Below are 16221 nucleotides of genomic sequence, written 5' to 3' on the forward strand. Positions count from 1 at the left end.
ACCTTGTAAAATTTATCATCTTGTTACTCTTATTTATAGGACAATGTCAGATAGTCAGACGTAGGACAAACCATATAAATTACATATATCTTTGAAAAGTAAAAAAACCAACTAATAAATTATGGGCCGTGTAAGACAATTTATGTTTAAATTATTATTTGCTAAAGTTCATAGGACAAGTTGGTAAACCGTTACCATATGTTACCAAATTTTAGGAACCTTAGTTTTGTCTTAAGTGTGATTTATTCTATTTCAAGTTCAAGACAAGTCAAAATTCAAGCATCAAGAAGATTCATATAACTCGACCCATAGAGATTCTTACCGAAACATTTTTTCAATTATGTTTCTTCAATCGCATGCATTATGATTTCGTGGTTTTCATCAAGCCAAGGTATAAAAGCTATCTTAGGGCACATTTGACTTTTAAAAAGCTATGTTTTCTACACAAGCATAGAAGTTCTTCCAAGCTCTCTTGAACTACTTTTTTGTTACCGTTAACACTTTAGTTTATAATACTTATGTAGTAAAATTTGTAATATCTTTCTTTACAAAAAAGAAAAAAGTTGGTAGTATACCTAACATTACTCTTTGACTTTTGCAGCCATGAATTATGAATTTTAAATAAACTTTTTAATTTTGTACATTGAGAGGGAAATTGCAACAAAATTTATTATAAAATCAACCATTTATAATTTTTAGGATTCAAAATAATGTCATGTTCCATTTTAATAGGTGATTGAGTTAAAATGTATATTTCTTAATCTTCTTTTTGTTGATAACTTGAAGTTAGGGGAGGGGAAATTGAACCCTAAATATCTTCATTGTAAACACCAATAGGCATCAACCAATTGTGTCATAAGACTTTTTGCTTAAAATTTTGAATCTCAGTAATATTTCTTATTCTTAAAAGGGGAAAATTTTCAATCTTTGCCTCTTGTTCACCTGCTTGTGCCAAAGCAAAGGCTTCGCTTCTTGCTATCTATTTTAATGTTTCAACTAGCTCTCAATTAATAGATTCTATTGTCGTAAAATAAGAAATTTGATGTTTAAATCTTGCCTGCATCAAAAATTAATTGACATTTTGACTTAATGATAAAAAACAATTATCATAAAACAAACTCTATAAATTAAAATTCTATCATAGTTTTCAAAAATAATATAAAAATAAATAGCGATTGCTAAGTGGCAGCCAAAGCTCATCCCATGGGATAGCATGGAATATTTGTTAGCTCATGTGTCCTTCTCCTCATTTAAAGTACTGGGACGTACCTGTTGAGCATAATGCAAAGTTATAGGTTCTATTCATCTCCTGTCTTTTACACCAAATTATCAAAAAAATAAAATCTCTTCATCTCCGTTTACCTTGACCAAATAAAATATTCATGGTCGTATGTGTAGAGGTCAGTGTAAGGGGAAAAAAAAAGTAAATATAGAATGGTGTATAAACTGAGGAGCAATCGATGCAGCCAGGTCCATCTTCTTGAGATAAACTCATAAACTAGTGAGTCAATAAGAGTTAATTATTAAGTCAACTGAAGAATAAATACTAAATAAAAACAAAAACTACTCTGTCATTGACACAGTCCACACGAGAATCAGAATTCTTATTTTTATATTAATCAACCTTATCACCATGACGAATAATTGGAGTTGGAAAAGTATAGCCGGTTTCTAAGCTTTATCATAAAATTTTATCATCAATGTTAATTAGCATAAAATTTTATGTATTTTAAAATTACACACAAAAAAAAAAAAAAAAGTTTATGAATCAAATAGTAAATAACATTCGATTGACACAAAATTTAGTATATGTGTAAAGAATATAGAGAATATGTATCCAACTATTGAATTTTCAAAATATTAATTCAGTAAAGAATTATCAAGTGGTGTAAGATTATTTAAAATTACACTAAGTATAATTTGTTCTTGACTCTAAATATATATGTATTATATATAAGTTTAACTCAATTTTGTTGCCAAATAATTAAGTTAAAACATAATGCTAATTATTCCAAATAATTTTATCATGTGCTAATTATCTGGAATTTTTAGATCTCTCTCTCTCTCACTCAAGGGGATCTTGGCATACATTAGCACCTCCATGCTAACATGTGCCTAAAGTTCCCCTCGGCTATGCTACTAGTATTGCTCTTGACGTGTATTTCTCGCTCTATCATTTTATAGGGTTTTTCAGTCCCTCTCAAGAGACTCTCATGGATCACCCTTAGTGGTGATTTTCTCCATCCTTGTTGTTGGTCTCACACTGGCCTAGATCGATTGTATCTCCTCCGAAGGTGCCAGTTTGGTCACCCTACAAAGCCCCTAGCTAGAGGGAGTTTCCAATTCATATTTGACTTAGACTAGTCCATATATGAGCTCCTTTAGCACCAAAATGATAGGTCTTGAGCATGGATCCCAAGCAACAACTGGTTTCCTCCACCTAGCTACCAAAACCCTATATCTTCAGGAAACTAATTATTTAATACCATTCTATAGATTGTGATAATGTTGTTTGGTCTAAAAACCATCCACGCCTATTGTGTTTTTTTTTTTTTTTTTTTCCTTGTTTTGTCATGAGTCATTGTCGATGCTCGATGACGACACTCAAGCATAGCTTCACTTTGCAAGCAACCTTTAATGAAAAATATTTCTTGGTAAGTGTCATCTAAAAGATTATCTAAAATTTGAAAGGTTTAACCCAGGGGGCAATATTCATTCACACTTCAATCATAATCAATGTTTATTCTATCATTTCCTACTTTTTTATATGTATTTAAAAAAAAAAAAAAATCCTCCCAATCTTTGGGAGTACGTAATAGTATAATATACTCTTGTAGATTGCACTTCGGAAGGGTTGAAGTTTCATCATTTTAGAAATCTAAGGTGATATTTTCCTTTTCAAAATAGGAATGTATTTCATATAATATATAACATATTAAAATTGAAGCACAATTAATAATATAAATTAGATTCTAACTGTATTTCAATTTTGTTCTAACTATCACTCCAATTATACCCTAATTTTGTGTTAATTATATTTACATGCAAATTCATGCATCTAAAATTAGAAAACATAAAAGGACTTAATTAAAATTCACTATTAATGCAAGAGTTTAATGCATTACAATGATCTATGATGACATTGCATGGTGATGTGGCATGAGATCAAGTGACATGCATGACACAAGGCTAGATTTTAGCAAATGTGCCAAGTTCATTGTAATATTCAAAAATTGGTGGGAAGAAATACATGCAAATACTAGATTTTAGGAAGTAGTTTGAAATAAAAGCCATCTACTTTATTAAATCTAGGGTGTGATTAATATGTTACAATTATATTATTCTAGCATGTGATAAATGTGAGCTAGTTATGGATGATCTCATCACCAATAACTAACTCTTGAGATAGGCCACAATAATTTTTAGTCGAGAATCGCAAGTCCAAAATCCAAATCAAGCCCATTGAGTTGTCCAATCTCTAGTATTTCATGACCTAGTTGATATAGTATGAAAGGACTTATAAAGGATGCAATGTAGACTTTTGGAGGGCTGCATATTGTGAGCTTGGTGAAGTTCATACACTCAAATCACAATTTTTTCTACTGTGAAGAACTTTGAGACTGTACTTCAAGTCATAGATAGGGCCTTCATAAGAAAAGAGTCCACACTCCACAGTAAAAGAATTCAAGGATTTGGAGTTGTATGTGGCCATTTCAATAAGTACTACTTAATCCATCTAGAGAATTAATGTTAATGTCACTATAAAACTTCAATTATATAAATATATATATATATATATATATATATATATATTGGATATGTTTCCTTGAGGGTTAGTGGTAAACCTTGGAGAGTTTTCATTATTTAGGGTTTTCTCTTTATAACCATATCACTTTGTTATTTACTTTGCACATATATTTGTATTTGCGATATTGGTTTGTATTAATTGAAATTAACCATAAACTAGTCGTGCAAGTATAATTGGTTAATTAATTATACTTGACTTAAATTGGTTAATTTGACACAACTAGAGTCTAAACTCTATAAACTCTCCATCAAATGTGAGTTTTGGTGCTTTTTGTGCAAAATGTGTCTAGATCGTGTGCTACACCTTTGGACATCAAAGTTATTTTTAGAATTTCAACCCGATTTGCAATCTCGATGGCTGCGCATCCATGCTTTGAATTGTTGCCTTAATAAGTTAATAGTTCAAAATTTGTAATAAAACTAATATGCTAAAAGTAAACTCTTCTAATCTTTCAAGTTATTCTAGGGACAAATAACTTAATGTTTTACTTCCACAACACATTTTAATCCATTTGGACGGCGAATTCTACTGTAGTCCTTCAGCAGCCAAGAACAAGTCGGATTAGATTAACTGCAGATCGATAATAGCTGTTGAATGTTGAAATGGGCTGTATGTGTGACTTGAATTGTCAAGCCCAAGTCCACATAAGTTGATAGAATCCTAGTTGAAAAGGGAATCCCACTCCAGCCGACTTTTGACATATATATATATATATATATATATATATATATATTAGGTTTTGACAAGAAAAATATGCAGCCGTGAGAACATAGAGATTAAAAAAAGAGTAATTCCAATTAACCTAGTGAGCAAGCCACATGAGAGAAAATAGAGAAAAGAGAGGCAGTCAGCTTCTATTCTTATTTTTTATGTGAGAGAGTGCTAGGGTGTAATTGGGATTTGGGTTTCTTGAGAGTGTTCTTGTGCACTATTGTATTTTCCCTGATAATAGTGAAATCCCTGCAACTCCGTGGACGTAGGCAAATTGCCGAACCACGTAAATATTGTCTTGTGCGTGTGATTATTTTCTTTGACGTGTGTTTTCTCTATTTGTTTTGTTTCTCACAAGTTAGGAATTTTTGGTTAAATTCCCTACAACTGGTATCAGAGCCTAGGGTTAGGTTTGAGTGGGAGCAATGGCAGAGGAAGCAGGAAAGGCGTCTGGAATAGAAAAGTTTGATAGCATAGACTTCGCGTATTGGAGGATGCAGATTGAGGATTACCTTTATGGGAGGAAATTGCATCAACCGCTTCTAGGGGAAAAACCTGAGGCTATGAAGGCTGAGGAATGGGCTCTTCTTGACAGACAGGTACTAGGAGTTATCAGGTTAACTCTGTCTAGGTCTGTTGCACACAATGTTGTAAAGGAGAAGACCACAGCAGATCTGATGAAAGCTTTGTCTGGTATGTATGAAAAGCCGTCAGCAAACAATAAGGTGCACTTGATGAAGAAACTGTTCAATCTGAAGATGGCAGAGAATGCATCAGTAGCACAACATCTGAATGAATTTAATACTATCACAAATCAATTGTCGTCTGTAGAAATTGATTTTGATGATGAGATTCGTGCTCTAATCGTCTTGGCTTCTTTGCCAAACAGTTGGGAGGCAATGAGGATGGCAGTAAGCAATTCTACAGGAAAGGAAAAACTCAAGTACAATGATATACGAGATTTAATTCTGGCTGAGGAGATTCGCAGAAGAGATGCAGGTGAAACCTCAGGATTTGGTTCTGCCCTAAACCTTGAGACAAGAGGCAGAGGTAATAACAGAAATTCAAATCGGGGCAGATCAAAATCCAGAAATTCTAATCGGAACAGAAGTAAATCTAGATCAGGCCAACAGGTACAATACTGGAATTGTGGGAAAACAGGTCACTTTAGGAATCAATGCAAAAGTCCTAAGAAGAAGAATGAAGATGATTCTGCTAATGCTGTAACAGAAGAGGTACAGGATGCATTACTTCTTGCAGTAGACAGTCCACTTGATGATTGGGTTTTGGATTCAGGAGCTTCATTTCATACCACTCCACACCGAGAAATCATACAGAATTATGTTGCAGGCGATTTTGGTAAGGTGTATTTGGCTGATGGTTCAGCCTTGGATGTTGTGGGTATAGGAGATGTTCGAATATTGTTGCCCAATGGGTCTGTTTGGTTACTGGAGAAGATTCGACATATTCCTGACCTGAGGAGGAATCTGATTTCTGTTGGACAACTTGATGATGAAGGACATGCAATACTATTTGTTGGTGGTACTTGGAAGGTTACAAAGGGAGCTAGGGTATTGGCTCGTGGAAAGAAAACTGGTACTCTGTACATGACCTCAAGTCCAAGAGACACAATTGCAGTTGCTGATGCAAGTACTGATACAAGCCTATGGCACCGAAGACTTGGTCACATGAGTGAGAAAGGGATGAAGATGCTGCTGTCAAAAGGAAAATTACCAGAATTAAAGTCCATTGATTTTGACATGTGTGAAAGTTGCATCTTAGGAAAGCAGAAAAAGGTGAGCTTCTTGAAAACTGGCAGGACACCGAAGGCTGAAAAATTGGAGTTAGTACACACTGATTTGTGGGGGCCTTCTCCGGTTGCATCCCTTGGAGGTTCAAGGTACTACATCACTTTCATTGATGACTCAAGTAGAAAGGTATGGGTTTATTTTCTGAAAAATAAATCAGATGTATTTGAAACCTTTAAGAAGTGGAAGGCCATGGTTGAGACAGAAACAGGTTTAAAAGTAAAATGTTTGAGGTCAGATAATGGAGGAGAGTACATAGATGGAGGGTTCAGTGAGTATTGTGCTGCACAGGGAATTAGGATGGAGAAGACCATTCCTGGGACACCACAGCAGAATGGTGTGGCTGAGCGCATGAATAGAACTCTCAATGAGCGTGCTAGGAGTATGAGGTTGCATGCTGGACTACCAAAAACTTTTTGGGCTGATGCTGTTAGCACTGCAGCTTACCTGATAAACCGAGGACCTTCAGTTCCCATGGAGTTCAGACTTCCTGAGGAGGTTTGGAGCGGTAAAGAGGTAAAGTTTTCACACTTAAAAGTTTTTGGTTGTGTTTCCTATGTTCATATTGATTCTGATGCTCGTAGTAAACTTGATGCAAAGTCTAAAATATGTTTTTTCATTGGCTATGGTGATGAGAAATTTGGCTATAGGTTTTGGGATGAACAAAACAGGAAAATCATCAGAAGTAGAAATGTGATATTTAATGAACAGGTTATGTACAAGGACAGGTCAACTGTAGTGTCAGATGTTACAGAGATAGATCAAAAGAAATCTGAGTTTGTCAACTTAGATGAATTGACTGAAGGTACTGTCCAGAAAAGGGGTGAAGAAGATAAGGAGAATGTAAATTCACAGGTAGATCTGAGTACACCTGTAGCTGAAGTCCGCAGATCTTCCAGAAACATTAGATCTCCACAGCGTTATTCACCCACTTTAAATTATCTCCTGTTGACTGATGGTGGTGAGCCAGAATGTTATGATGAAGCCTTGCAAGATGAGAATTCAAGCAAGTGGGAGATAGCCATGAAGGATGAGATGGATTCCTTGTTGGGGAATCAAACATGGGAACTGACTGAATTGCCAGTAGGAAAGAAGGCTTTGCACAACAAGTGGGTATACAGAATAAGGAATGAGCATGATGGTAGCAAACGTTACAAGGCCAGATTAGTTGTTAAAGGGTTCCAGCAGAAGGAAGGCATTGACTACACAGAGATATTTTCTCCAGTTGTGAAGATGTCAACAATCAGACTAGTACTGGGAATGGTGGCTGCAGAAAACTTACATCTTGAGCAGTTAGATGTGAAGACAGCATTCCTTCATGGTGACTTGGAGGAAGACCTTTACATGATTCAGCCAGAAGGGTTCATTGCTCAAGGACAAGAGAATTTAGTTTGCAAACTGAGAAAGAGCTTGTATGGCCTAAAACAAGCTCCTAGACAGTGGTACAAGAAATTTGACAGTTTTATGCATAGAATTGGGTTCAAGAGATGTGAAGCTGATCACTGTTGCTATGTTAAATCTTTTGACAATTCTTACATCATATTACTGTTATATGTGGATGATATGCTTATTGCAGGGTCTAGCATTGAGGAGATTAATAATCTGAAGAAGCAATTGTCCAAACAGTTTGCAATGAAGGATTTGGGAGCTGCAAAGCAAATCCTTGGTATGAGAATCATTAGAGACAAGGCTAATGGTACATTGAAGCTTTCACAGTCAGAGTATGTGAAGAAAGTTCTCAGCAGGTTCAACATGAATGAAGCTAAACCAGTGAGCACACCCTTGGGTAGTCATTTCAAACTAAGCAAAGAACAATCACCGAAGACAGAAGAAGAAAGGGACCACATGAGCAAGGTGCCCTATGCCTCAGCTATTGGCAGCTTGATGTATGCTATGGTGTGTACAAGGCCAGACATTGCACATGCAGTGGGAGTTGTGAGCAGATTCATGAGTAGGCCTGGAAAGCAGCATTGGGAGGCAGTCAAGTGGATTCTAAGATATCTGAAGGGTTCATCAGATACATGTCTTTGCTTCACAGGTGCAAGTTTGAAACTGCAGGGTTATGTAGATGCTGATTTTGCTGGTGATATTGATAGTAGAAAGAGTACTACTGGGTTTGTTTTTACTCTGGGTGGTACAGCTATATCATGGGCTTCAAATCTACAGAAGATTGTTACTTTGTCTACTACAGAAGCTGAGTATGTTGCAGCAACTGAAGCTGGAAAGGAGATGATTTGGCTACATGGTTTCTTAGAAGAATTGGGTAAGAAGCAGGAGATGGGCATTCTACACAGTGACAGTCAGAGTGCAATCTTTCTTGCCAAGAATTCGGCTTTTCATTCAAAGTCGAAGCACATACAGACAAAATACCACTTTATCTGTTATCTTGTTGAAGATAAACTGGTAATGCTTGAGAAAATTTGTGGATCTAAGAACCCGGCAGACATGTTGACTAAGGGTGTCACTATTGAGAAGTTGAAGCTGTGCGCAGCTTCAATTGGTCTTCTAGCTTGAGGACAGGAGGATGAGTTGCAGGGATGAGGGACTGTGTTATGGAGGATTGTGGCTAATGCTTGCAGCTTGTGAGCCCTTAAGGGCTAAGGTGGAGCTGATGGAGGAGTTTGCTCATGTAGCTTGATCAATTCAAGCCAAGGTGGAGATTTGTTGAAATGGGCTGTATGTGTGACTTGAATTGTCAAGCCCAAGTCCACATAAGTTGATAGAATCCTAGTTGAAAAGGGAATCCCACTCCAGCCGACTTTTGACATATATATATATATATATATTAGGTTTTGACAAGAAAAATATGCAGCCGTGAGAACATAGAGATTAAAAAAAGAGTAATTCCAATTAACCTAGTGAGCAAGCCACATGAGAGAAAATAGAGAAAAGAGAGGCAGTCAGCTTCTATTCTTATTTTTTATGTGAGAGAGTGCTAGGGTGTAATTGAGATTTGGGTTTCTTGAGAGTGTTCTTGTGCACTATTGTATTTTCCCTGATAATAGTGAAATCCCTGCAACTCCGTGAACGTAGGCAAATTGCCGAACCACGTAAATATTGTCTTGTGCGTGTGATTATTTTCTTTGACGTGTGTTTTCTCTATTTGTTTTGTTTCTCACAGGTTAGGAATTTTTGGTTAAATTCCCTTCATTGAATAGGTCTGAATTTATGGTACGAAAAAACAAAGTATGACTTGTTATTTGTTAGAGTATCCAACTCAAAGAGTTTGTGGGGGCCTCTAACATAATATTAAAGTTTAATTTGTTTGTCAGTTAGTTTCTCGTTTGTATTTATGTTGAGTATTTTCGTTAGGTTTCAGGGTGTTTAGAAAGAGTCTATGAATTATGATATTGATTTGATGCTGAATTTAATATACATTTATGTAGTTATGTTAATGTATTACAATTATAACATTAAAGTCTAATTTGTTTGTTAGTTAGTTAGTTTTTTTTTTTTTTTCTTTTTTCTTTTGAGTATTGTCAACTGGGTTCCAATTGTTTATAATGAGTCCTATCATGATTTGGTGCTGAATTTAATATACATTTACGTACTAGGGAAAAAAAAAAATGTAGTACCAGCAATAGTTTTCCTCGTGAGTTTTTTTTCTTTTTCTTTTTGTGTTGTAAAAACTAACTTTCATAAACTGAACAGAAACAGCAACATCAGAATTCAGAGAAAATATCCTCTCATAGTACAACCTGAGTTATCATAAAATAACATACCTAAGTCCATAAGTGGACTATCAAAAAACACAAAATCTTGATCAGAAACACAACCTATTCTGGCCAAAGTATCTGTATACTTGTTAACTTCACAGAAACAATGAATCATCTTCACTTGAAAATTTTGGTTAATTAACTCATTTTCACTTGAGAAATTTGGTTAATGAGTTATTAATTAAAAATTTAAGATGGATATCACCTACACAGATTTTTTTTTTTTTGAAGGGGATATCACCTACACTTTTTGGGTTCAAGTAGAGAAGGATACATATATATCTATACAATTTCGTTCAAGTCAGCGTAAAAGCCAGTGGGTCCAGCAACGCTTTGTTTTCAGGCTGCTTGACCTTAATTATCCTCACTTGAGTTAAACATTCAAGAAGCTTCCTAATGAAAATTAAATAAATGAAAGCCATGTATCTGTAAATTAATAGATTTGAAATGTCAAATGTAAGCCAAACTAATAAACTAAGCTATCCATGTCTTATCATAACTCATTTTTTATTTTTCAGAAGGGTGTGATTAAGAGTTGTCCTTATATTATTTGTTAACGAAAATTTTTTTTTAAAAAAAATTAATACTACTTTTACAGAAAATAAAAAATGAACAGTTAAAAAAAACCGGTTTCTTAAATAAACACCCTTCAAAAAAATTGTTAAAATATTTTATAAGTTTTTTACCAAATGAATACTCTTAAAACATCAGTTAACAAAATCATTTTTAAAATATCAAACTACATTTATTTTTTTTGTTTTTGATAAGACATCAAACTATAATTGGAAAATAGAAAAATATTGCGGGGGCGTTTGGTAATGTTGTTTTAGTAACGTTGTTTGTATTTTTTAGAAATATATGTGAGTAAAAAAATATGTAAAAACACGTATAATGTTGTTTAAATACTAAAAACTGTTGCTTAAAATATCTTACTAAACACCCCCACGGCATCTTGCCTGCCAGAAGGGTCTTTAGACGTTATTCTGGAATCTATGAACAGAATCAATAGATATATATATATCTACCTTCATGCTGTCGTTACATAGAATTACCTCGAAAGAGCTTATGAAGTCAACCTCATTTTCTAAAGAATTAAAAACAAAAGGAGTATTTAAAAGATATCTCATCAGACAACATGAACAAATATTTTATTAGCTTCTGTTTAGCAAGATTCTTTTATGATAAGTAATAATTTATTAATGAAGAACCAAAAGGTCGAAGCACAAGTAGTTGGGAATCGAAAACTTTGACTAAAATTTTACCTATTTTTTTGGGCTCCAATATATGGGAAGTCAAATCCCTGGTGTACCAAAATTCCAACAAATTAATATATTCATTATTGTAATATGAAAACTTGAGGAGAAAATGTAGAATAAGAGAAAACAACTCTCAGAAATCTGTGTATTAAACTCACTGAATAAGATTACACTAATGCTTTGTCTATATAATTGTAGACAGAGCTTCAGTAAGTTGTAACTTCGTAACAAGTTGAGTCCGATGCCTTGTCCATTATTCAAGCTATCAATGATGGGGTCTTTGGTGGTGAGCTAGGTCTAAAAAGTCTAAACTCATCCCTGCCCCGTAGTACGGGGCTAAAATCTCAACACATCCCTGCCCCATAACCTTTGTGGTATGGGGAAAACTTGCGCAAGGTAAAGCGGGAAGGAATAAGTCAAGTGGGGCGAGCCAAAATTGCCATCTCGACTCACACACGTAACAACATAAAATTCCACAAAAACTATCAAAATGACAAGTGGTTAATGGTAAATTAAAAAGTGATATTAATTGTGAGACTAGATAGGAATCAATAAAAACTTGATAACTCAATTGTAGAAATTGTTGCGAAAATTATTGTGTAACATTACTTCTCTCTCACAATGATGGATTCCACAAACACAAGACCTGTGAATTCCACAAAAGTAAGACTCATACTTATATAAAAGAGGAGTTATATATGCTCATTATACCATAGCTTCTCTCGTAATAGATTACGAAAAATTATTTTATGAGATAGTTTCATAAGACATTTATTTTTATAAATAAAATGAAGCTTCAAAGTTTCTCTTTGGAATATTTTCCACGCAAGCTGGATTGTTCAGTTTGAACTATTTTCTCCCATTGCTTTATTCTGATGGGTCCGGTTAAAATCCGTATTTGGAAAAATCCTATTTTGATTTGATATTTTTTTTTTCCAACTTTTTGAAAATGGACCTTTACAATATTGTTTAAAAGAAAAAGTATGGGTACTTACCGTATTTTTAACAATTGTGGTTTTAAAATATTTTCTTAAATAGACACTCTGAAGGTGGTTAGAGCACTCAAAGTCAGTGCTCTAAAATCAATTGAATGCTAAAATAGAGAATACTTTAAAACCCATTAAAAGCTAAAATCATAATTATTAAACTAGGGCTGACCTGTTGGAAAACCGGTGACCCAGTTCTTAAACTGGCCCGAATGATTAGTTTACAAAATGGTGCAAAGTTTTCTCATAATTGGACCCCAACGTAAATTTCCCTAGTTCACGCCCTATAAAATTAAGCAAATTCTTAGTAATTGCTCGCCAATTGCTCATCTTTGAGTTGAGAAACCGAACTTAACGTCCAAAATTCCAAATGACCATAACAACTATCTTCCTCTCCTTCCTTGACAAAGAACAACAAACAGTCCTCCTGAAACTAAAGCAACATTGGCAAAACCCACCATCTCTAAGCCACTGGCAAAATCCACCATCTCTAAGCCACTTAAACTCCTCCCACCATTGTAACTGGCCAGAGATCACCTGCACCAACGGCTTAGTCACCCAACTACTTCTTCAAAACAAGAACATCAACCAAACAGTCCCACCCTTCATCTGTGACCTCAAGAACCTCACAGTCATTGACCTTTCATACAACTTCATTTCTCAAGAGTTTCCTAAAGCTCTCTACAACTGTTCCAAGCTTGAAGAGCTCGACCTCTCGCAAAATTACTTCAACGGCACAATCCCCATTGACATTCACCGCTTGTCTCACCTGCGCCGCCTCAACCTTGGAGCCAACAACTTCTATGGTAACATTCCAGCATCTATTGGACAGTTAACAGAGCTAAGGACGCTTCAGCTTTTCCAGTGTGCGTTTAATGGTTCTTTCCCGCCAGATATAGGCAACTTGTTTAAACTTGAGTCACTGCAGTTGGCATATAATGTAAACATGACAGCAGCAGAGTTGCCTTCGAGTTTCACGGAGTTGAAGAAGCTTAAGTTTTTATGGGTTACTGCGTCTAATTTGAATGGGGAAATCCCAGACACGATTGGAGAAATGGAGGCTTTGGTGCATTTGGATTTGGCAATAAACAATCTGACTGGGAAAATTCCGAGCAGTTTGTTTATGCCAAAGAATTTAAGTATTGTGTTTCTTTATAGAAACCAATTGTCTGGGGAGATTCCTCGGGTTGTTGAAGCATTAAACATTGATTTTATTGACCTCTTCGATAATAAATTGACTGGAAGCATACCTGATGATTTTGGCAGACTCAGAAACATGAAAGATATAAGTTTGTTTTCAATCAGTTATCTGGAAAAATCTCAGACAATATTGGCTGTCTTCCAAGTCTGATGTTCCTTAAAGTGTTTAGCAACAATTTATCCGGGACTTTGCCTCCGGACTTTGGGCGGTATTCTATGCTTGTAGAGTTCCAGGTTGCGGACAATAAGCTTGAAGGCAAGTTGCCAGGACACTTGTGTGATAACGAAAGGTTGGTGGGTGTGGTAGCTTTTATCAACAACCTCACTGGAGAATTGCCTAAGTCGCTTGGCAATTGCAATGGTTTGAAAATTGACTGTTTACAATAATAGGCTTTCTGGGGATATTCCTAGTGGCCTATGGACATCGTTGAATTTGAGTGTCTTGATTTTAAGCGACAATTCGTTTACAGGCGAGCTTCCTCAGAGTGTGGCATGGAATCTCTTAAGATTGGAAATAAATAACAACTTTTCTGGTACAATTCCAGTTGGAGTGTCTTCCTGGAGAAATTTGGAGGTATTTGAGGCTAGTAATAACCTCTTAACTGGCACAATTCCTCAAGAATTAACATCTCTTCCTTATTTAACAACTCTTTTTCTTGATCAAAATCGACTCTCAGGCTCCCTTCCACCAGATATTATATCATGGAAAACGTTAAATACTCTAAACCTTCGCCGAAATAAAATTTCTAGACTATTCCTTGGGAATTAGGCAATTTGGCAGGTAAACTGTGTTGGACTTGTCAGAAAACCAATTTTCTGGCCCAATCCCACCACAACTTGGCCTCCTGAGACTTGCTTTGCTCAATCTCTCTTCCAATTTTTTGTCTGGGAGGATCCCGATACAATTCGAAAATGATGCATATGCCAGCAGTTTCTTCAACAATTTAGCACTTTTTGTGAGTAAGCCAACTCTGAACATTAGAAAATGTGACTCAGAGGTAGAGCCCCAAAAATCAAGCAAACATCCATCCCAGTGTCTTGTTTTAATAATATGTATGGTGGCAGCTGCTCTATTGCGTTTGTTAGCTTCACTATTCGTGGTTAGATTTCATCGTAAGAGAAAGCATGGATTAATTTCCACATCCACATAGAAGCTTACCTCATTCCAAGGCTTTATTTCACAAAATGAGACATCTTATTAGGATTGATAGAAAATAACATATTTGATAGTTGTGGATCAGGGAAGGCAAATGGTGGTGTTGTTAATCATTCAAATGATGTTACTATGATGAGGATTTAGAATAACCAAAATCTGGAGGAGTAGCTTGAAAAATAATTTCTTGCATAAGTTAAAATACCAACATATCTAGTGAAGTTACTCTGTTTTATTTCCTTTGATAATTCAAAACTTGTTGTGTATGAGTACTCAAAAATCATAGACTGGATTGGCGGTTGCATAGGAACAGTAGAGCATCAAACGTCTTAGTGCTCACCTCCTGTTAAAACTATAGATGGCAATGCAGAGCATCATAGCAGAGTTGGTGAGCTAAGGTGCATGAGTCAAGCAGCAGCAAGTGCAGCACTTGATGAGCAAAGGTGCACAAGCCAAGCAACAAGGATAGCATTAGAACCTACTTGGGCTAGCACAGATCTTCTAGAAGTAATTAAAGAAGTTCCTTATCATGAGTTATTCATCCATAACTTTGAGGAGTTAGTTCCACGAAGTTAGGCAGTTAGAGAATTTGTTAATTCTGGATGCCACATGTAATGTTAAGATGGTTCTTGTGTGGGGATTTTCCCAGGCACGTTGATTGCCCACTTTGGGGAGCCAAGCCCGCACGGTTTTGCTCTCAGTACCAAGTATGGGGTTTGGGATTTTTGGGGTGCTTTGACACTGTGACACCTTAGACCCACATCGGCAAGAGAAGCGTCCCACGCATGCCTTATAAGCCCTTGGAGCAAGGCATGGTGTACCACTACGCTGATTGTTACTAGAACTGTATATAAGTAGGATTAGGCTATGTATTTCAATTCAATTGATTGTAAAACTCTTTTCTTCATCAATGAAATTCTGTGAGTTTTATTTAGATGATTTCTCTAAGAATTTTACACCTCCAATCATTAATGGAGTCATGCAGATGTGAAACCAAGCAACATCCTTTTAGATAATAAGTTTTTTTTTTTTTTTTTTTTTTTTTTTTTTTTTTTTTTTTTTTTGTTGTTGTTGTTGTTGTTGTTGTTGTTGTTGTTGTGGTGGTGGTGGTGGTGGTGGTGGTGTATAGATTAGAGATATCTTGGGAGTTATCATTTGCGATGTGAACATTTATTAATTTGTCCAATGAACTCTTCAAACTATGTGATGCCAATTACGATCCAACTAGAAAATGGATCAGACTTATCAGAAAATTAATAATTAAAATAAATATGGATCATTTTACTTTGATTTTTTTTTGGGATGAAGATGAGAAACAGAAAATTAATATGTCCCAAAGTCTTCCTTGAGATCTTAAAAATGGCCCACGTGTCACCACGGAATCTCCACATGGGAACTGTCAAAGTGCTTCTTCATTATTGTATGCTTCCATCATATTCTTCATGGCCTAGAGAATCACACCCACTTAATTATACTACCTACAATTAGCTATTGAGAATCCAGTGCTGAACCTAGAAGTTTGAGTTAGGGGCCAGTTTTATTATTGACTGTGTACGATAGTTTCAATTTCTAATTCTACTACT

At 35.5% G+C, this 16221-nt stretch overlaps 1 protein-coding gene across 1 annotated transcript; it reads left to right on the forward strand.

Moving 5' to 3' along the window:
• The first annotated feature begins 12655 nt into the window (after positions 1-12655).
• LOC126695848 (receptor-like protein 52) lies at positions 12656-13636 on the forward strand. Its single transcript, XM_050392652.1, has one exon. The coding sequence runs from the start codon at positions 12656-12658 to the stop codon at positions 13634-13636; it is 981 nt and encodes a 326-aa protein (XP_050248609.1).
• Positions 13637-16221: the final 2585 nt, after the last annotated feature.

This window comes from Quercus robur, chromosome 2 (assembly GCF_932294415.1).
Source record: "Quercus robur chromosome 2, dhQueRobu3.1, whole genome shotgun sequence".
NCBI lineage: Eukaryota > Viridiplantae > Streptophyta > Magnoliopsida > Fagales > Fagaceae > Quercus > Quercus robur.